The sequence below is a fragment of the Palaemon carinicauda genome, chromosome 31 (genome assembly GCF_036898095.1).
Source record: "Palaemon carinicauda isolate YSFRI2023 chromosome 31, ASM3689809v2, whole genome shotgun sequence".
Taxonomy (NCBI): domain Eukaryota; kingdom Metazoa; phylum Arthropoda; class Malacostraca; order Decapoda; family Palaemonidae; genus Palaemon; species Palaemon carinicauda.
Window position 1 is genome coordinate 49,306,646 of NC_090755.1, and position 6,819 is coordinate 49,313,464.

The 6,819-nt window shown below is 33.6% G+C and overlaps 1 protein-coding gene across 1 annotated transcript; it reads right to left on the reverse strand.

Moving 5' to 3' along the window:
* Window positions 1–498: 498 nt before the first annotated feature.
* LOC137624925 (keratin-associated protein 19-8-like) lies at window positions 499–1,153 on the reverse strand. Its single transcript, XM_068355856.1, has 2 exons — window positions 1,090–1,153; window positions 499–802 (listed from the first exon to the last, which is right to left on the reverse strand). Exons 1-2 carry the CDS (start codon window positions 1,096–1,098, stop codon window positions 575–577), a joined length of 237 nt encoding a protein of 78 aa, XP_068211957.1. The 5' UTR covers window positions 1,099–1,153; the 3' UTR covers window positions 499–574.
* Window positions 1,154–6,819: the final 5,666 nt, after the last annotated feature.

The following is a 6,819-nucleotide window of genomic DNA, read 5'->3' on the forward strand; positions in this document are numbered from 1 at the left end:
GTTTTTATACTTAGAAACTTTTGGTAATAATGGTTCTTCCTTATCTTTAGGAACTGCAATAGAAGCACACATAAAAACTTCCTGTATGTTGATTAGCAGTCACTGTTAATATCCAAGCAAAGGCATAAGTGTTGGCCATAGGAATTTATATATTAATTTTGGAAATAAGAAGAACCAAATTGAATGGAATTGTTAACACATTGATTTTCACAGTAAGGCAATACTATCAAAGGGATTATTCCCTTATTTATCAAAAAGCTAAACACAAGGACTGGAAACTGATAAAATCTCTAACATTACATTGTCAAAGAATAACTGATGGGTCGATGTTCTCTTCTTGCGCAAAATTGCCTCAAAGATTTGAAATTCATCACTATTTTAAAAGATATTGGAAGGAGAGAAGGGCACATTAAAACCAGTTTGAAAAATATAATGTTTTATTATGATATGAAAATAATATACTTTATTTTTTACAAAAACAAAATGATTCCTTGACAGTTTATACAAAAGATTTATCAGAATGATATCTTGAAGGCCATAGTTGATTTAATTTTCAAAATCTTCAGGGAAAAAATCAACCATAAAATCCTCCAAATCCACCATATCCGCCACCAAAGCCTCCAAATCCGCCTCCGTATCCGCCATAGCCAAAGCCAAAGCCATGTGGTCTGTAGCCATAGCCGCCGAAGCCATAGGGACTACCTCCAAAGAAGAACCGTCGGCTGGGTTCAGGTGCTGGAAGGGCTCCAGTCAGTTCCATGAGGGCAAAAAATGCCACCAACACCAAGAGGGCAACACTGATCTGCAAAGGAGAGTCAAAAGAGAAATCAATTTGATTTTCTTCATGTAGAAACTTATATATATATATATATATATATATATATATATATATATATATATATATATATATATATATATATATATATATATATATATATATATATATATATATATATATATATATATGAGAGAGAGAGAGAGAGAGAGAGAGAGAGAGAGAGAGAGAGAGAGAGAGAGAGAGTGAGTGAGTGAGAGACTTTATGAAGTTTTAATGCTAGATAATATCTCATAATAATCTAATAATCTTACCGTTCTCATGATGAATAAGATTTCTGTTGCTTCCTTTACTGATTCTGGAAAGCGTTTACTTCTCCTTAACTTCTTGGGGTATTAAAGCCAACACTTGTTCCGACGTTCTCCATTTATACGAATCTCAATCCAGTGTGTTGAGTTGCCAAGACCTCTATTTTTCCCCCTGGGTATTAAAGGAATTTATGCTTTTAAAGGCGAAGAAAACGTTTGATTATTGTTTTGGTTTGTGTTACCAAATGTAATTATTTAAGATATTGATAATTCATGGTAGATTAACTTTTAGAAATAAAACATATATCAATTTCGTGTTCATAAAGTATTACTGTTTTTATCGTTGAGAAATTCCTTGCGTAAGAAAGGGAATCTCGGGGTAAAACCGGGCCTTAACTGTCCTGCAAGATTCTTGTGGCATTTTTAGCATTCCAGAGTGTGGCTCACTCCTATTTCTTTCTTTCTCTCTTTTCCCTCTGCGTAGGTGTCGGGTGCGTGCATCAAATGGAGCCTCAGGCAGAACAGGTTCTAGGGTTTTACGGCAGTTTAATATTGCGAAAGTTCACTTAAAGCAGCTTCTATCTGGACTGATTTTTATTTATACGGCGAATTAAAAACAAGGAAGGATTATTTATATAAATATAGTTAAAGTAATGATTCTATGGAAAAGAATGAAAACTATTACACATTCAGCATAGGGATGAAAAAAGGGAATAAGAAATAAAACTAAGAAGATGAAAGAGAGGAAATACGAAGCAAAATTAAATTCAATAGAAAATATCAAAGTTCTCGAAGATTGAAAGATTTTCTTTTTTTTTTTTGAAAAAGACTAAAAGGGAAGAGAAAAGTGAAGGATAAAATATACTGGTAGCGTCTTTGCCTGGTGATTGCCAGACTAGGGTTCGAGTCTCGCTCAAACTCGTAAGCTCCTATGGTCTCTGCAACATCACCATCGTTGTGAACTAAGCATGGGGGTGGGGGAGTGGTTTGGGGGATCCTATAAGTCTGTCTGCTGAGGCATCAGCAGCCATTGTCTGGCCGTCCTTGGTCCAAGCTTGCGTGGAGAGTGACCAGGGCGCTGATCATATGTTATATGGTCAGTGTCTAGGGCATTGTCTTGCTTTACATGGCAATGTCATCGTCCCTTCACTCTGTCATTCATGAGGGGCCTTTAAATCTTTAAAAACAAAGAAGAGATATATGATAAGAATCCTTTGAAAAAAGCGCAGCATTCTATTTTACATCGACGCTTAAGGAAGAAGACTGAAGAGAAACAGACATAATTGAGGAATGGTGAAGTTAAAGACTTTTTTTTGTGGGTCTTAAAGACCTTTCAAGTGGAAAATTATGATAATTACTCTATCCCTTTAACAAGAGTGCCATTAGTTTTCTTAGTACAGCCCACATTACAATCCGAATGAAACGGAAAGGATCCCCCTAAATTGATGAGAGGAAAGTTTGGTCTCTTGTTATGAAAAAAAATGGGAAACAGGATATTTTGAGGATATTAAGTACAAAATAAAGTGTCGCTTCCGAGGAAATATTAAGATAAAATATTTGATTAGATATGCGAAATTGAATTCAGAGAGATTACAAATGGGTGATTTACTGTGCTGTAAATGGGATTTTATTCTTTAATGAGTTATAAAGTATAATAAGTAAAATTAGAAAACAAAATATCATTGGGAAATTCCATGGATAGCTGACTGGTGTTGAATATATTCTGTATAAGAATGAAGTTGTGAAGGTATGTTTCCTGGAGGGAATAAAGAGAGAGAAGTGAACCTTGAAAATTGGGCGGAAAATAAATTTACTTAAAAAAAGGGGGGAGACAATCTTATGCAGAAGTACTAGACACATATTTCCAATGAAGGATTATTATTGTCAAGAAACTATGATATTGGATTATGTTGCAGAGAATCCAAAATCCCAAACTCTAACTTGAATAGACCTCCACCTGTCATACCCAAGCTTCCATATATATCAGAATAAAATGGTTTTATTAGAAATAACATGAATATAATGGAAAGGTTTTGTACCCTTATTGTAATCCAACAAATTTAGAATACAGCAAAACGAGGAGGTTTCCAAGTAGGTTTTCCTGCCCGTGACAGTATTTTTGAAACAAATTACTTGTTTATCAATGCTCTTAGACTATTCCTAGCTAGGTCAGTTATAAATGGGATGGACCAGTGGTTTGAAAGCAAAAGAAGCTCCTCAACACAGAATTATCGTTTGTCAAGTTTGTCGAAAATGGTCCGTTGTTTCCTGAGAGAAAAAGAAAATAAGATGAGATTACAGAAAGATATTGGACTTGAAGAACGTGATAGAGGTAATATTGAAAAACAATTGCACAAGATAAGTAGCAATTCAAAAGGAAATATGATCTAAGTGGTAAACCTCAGAGGCATATGTAAGGTCTTTGTATAGAGTAGCCAGAATAATCCGGTTCCTAACCAGAATTTTGCCTCCTTGACTTTTTATGAGAGTCTATAACCAGTTCTTGTGTAAGGGATGATTGCCCTAATAAGAAAGAGTTGACGTTTTTCGGAGGGTTTTGTTTCCTGTGATTTCCCCCTTTTCGTTAGTCAGGATCATAATATTGATTCCGAGGTTGCAAAATGTTTTCCCCACAAGAAACATCTAGGGTATAATATTATTATTATTATTATTATTATTATTATTATTATTATTATTATTATTATTATTATTATTATTATTATTTCATTATTATTATTGTTATTATTATATATATATATATATATATATATATATATATATATATATATATATATATATATATATATATATATATATATATATATTCTTACAAAGCTGGTCCAGTGTAAAGTAAATATTGCAGTTTATTGATAAATTTCATTTATGTCCCATATATTTTTTTCAGTTGTGCATTGAAGAGATGATACCCAGCCCGTAAAATGAGCCCCTCTCATGTAGATATAAGTAATTTATGTAAATTACGTAAGACTTTAGTCATGAATTTCATTATATTCTTTATTCAAGTTAAAATATGTAATTTACGTATTTTTTTAAGAATTAATATTTTTATTTCACATATGTTTGCTAGGAAGTCTTACGTAGTCTATCTGAAAGTTTTGTAGGATTCATGCGAGATTGGAGCAAGGGCTTAGGTAAAGAACTTTTATATTTTATGATGTATTGCATTATGTTAGAGAGAGAATGTTCAGTGACATGTGCTTTGGAATATTCTTTACCATGTGTTTCAAAATTTGAGATGCCCAGTGAGAGGATGTTATTCTTTTTTTCATTTCGGGAACAATAGCTGGGCGGATTTAGCTGGGAAGTCGTCTCACGGGTGCGTTGAGGTGTGTCTGAGAGTTGCCTAAAACCCTTGATTTCGCCTCTTGGCATTGTTATCTAGTTGGAAACTTTGACGAAAAGCACAACCCCCACCCTACCAGAACCCGATCCTGAAGCTTCTGGAATTAGCCAAAATTTGATATATAAGGACCTAAGGTTGGGTCAGAGACAGATAGACATAGAGATCAAATTAAAACTGCAACCAGAAGATATCCTTTTTCCCCTCTCCCTCTCTCATTCACGCCTGTAACCCAGTTTAGTGTCGAAAGTGTTCAGTGCGTTCAAGTGTGTCATATCCAAGTAACTCTGTGCCCCAAAGCAAATCGTGTGTCACGTAAGACAAAATGTGATTATTTAATTCATTGTATTATGGGTGAGTGTTGGCATTGTATAACTGCCCTGTAGGCAGGATAGGTTTGTAAAGTGATCTGGTTAACTATTGTTCATTTAGAGTCAAACTTAAACGTTGTATTTTTTTTTTCAGAATTATTTCAAGCATTTGTATGTTCATTGCATTATTTCTTTTCTAAGGTTTAAAGTTTATTCAGATATAATACTTCAAGTCTAGTTATTATAAATTTCAGATCGTAACACTTGTCTTATTCTAAGTTTTGTTCAAACTAAATATTTTTTCCAGTGACGCAATTTTACTGTTGTAATATATATATAGAATATATTTATTTTTGTAATGAGTGTATTATTCCAATTATCACTATTTAAGTCTAGGTCCCAATCGATACCTGTTAAGAACTACAGTGAGAGTTAAATAATTGATAATAATACCTTTGAATAATTATCCCGTTTGGTTTTTGAGTGTGTTTAAGAGACCTTTAGATATTCAGTGTTTTATATATTGCTGTCTGGGAGTTATTTAATGGTCTCAGAATTCGTGCATTAATGTTTTAAAGTGTAACAGTTTTAATGTAAAAGCAAACAATTTAATTAGGAAATTCGAGATGTTAATTAACTTTCCAGTCGTAGTATATCTATAATACTATAAGTTTTGTTCCCGGTCAAGAACCATAGTATAATATATTTTGTTAGTGACCAGACCAAAGAGTCATAATCATACAGTATATTTTTGGGTGATTAGACTCGGGACTCATACAGTATTATAATATATATATATATATATATATATATATATATATATATATATATATATATATATATATATATATATATATATATATATATATATAAATACACGTCAATATATAAGGTACATCACTACGGATATGAATAACACATTAGAGTTTTCCTTCCTTTGATTATATAAACTGGGTTATTACACTTGCGCAGCAGGGAGACCCTCAGACGGTTTCCTATTATTCAACCGAAGACACAGTCAGACTGGCCGTTGAATGAAGCAAGGAAAGCATTCCACTTTTCCTAATGTGCCGAGATGACCGAATTAAGGAAATCTCTTCCATGGGAAGATTCACGTTTTCTTTCACATTAGTCTCTCACTCCTGTCTCATTCCCGAAATTCATGGTACCTTTTGAAAGGTTAATGTTCTCCATGTACCTTAAATAAGAAGTTCACATGGTATGTGGTTGTCTCAAAGAGCATAAGACACTACTCCACACAACTGGCTCCTCCCTCCTGATGATATGTGCACTTGCCACCTCTAGTCTATGATATATGAAGGCACTCTCATCCAGATTAGAGATTTCCTGTAAATGTGTACACTTACTTATTGGGAGCTATTATACTTACAAATGTAGAGCACCTAAACAAAATTAATCACAACGGTAGAATATCGGTATTAAATCAACAGACGCCCTCTGGGTGGGGCATACGGGTCGTGCTGGTGGGGTGAGGGTAAGAATGAGTTCTTTCTCTTTCTCTTAGTTTTATCTTTCCAGGTTTCATCGGATGATTCATGAATTCTTGTCTGTTATCCCTAATAAACATTTTATGGGCAACCAAGTCTAGTATTGAAAGAGCACAACGGATTGGTCATTGAATTTGCCATTTTATCCAGAACAATATTTAGGACCTTGCGGGAGGGGGTCAACTTTGGGCGTGTCTAGTAGGTAATTATTGCTACCCTAAGATTTGGACAAAGAGTTTCTTCTATATTCTATACATTTTCTGTCCTTCCATACATCCACTCTTTCTTCTTTAACTCTGCTTTTTATTATTCCTTCTGCCATCTAAATCGGTCACTCCACTGCCACTCAGATAAATTTCAAGTAATCTCCACGTATATTTTTAGGGCAAAAACATCTATCTAACTGTCTTTGCTTGAACATTTTTTTTTTCGTTTAATTCACATACCCATCCCAAGCATATACATTTAAAATTGGTCATGAGAAAAATTTGTTCTTTATTCACTACTTGGGGTTTTGCCAAAAAAAAAAAAAAAAAAAAAAAAAAAAAAATAAAAA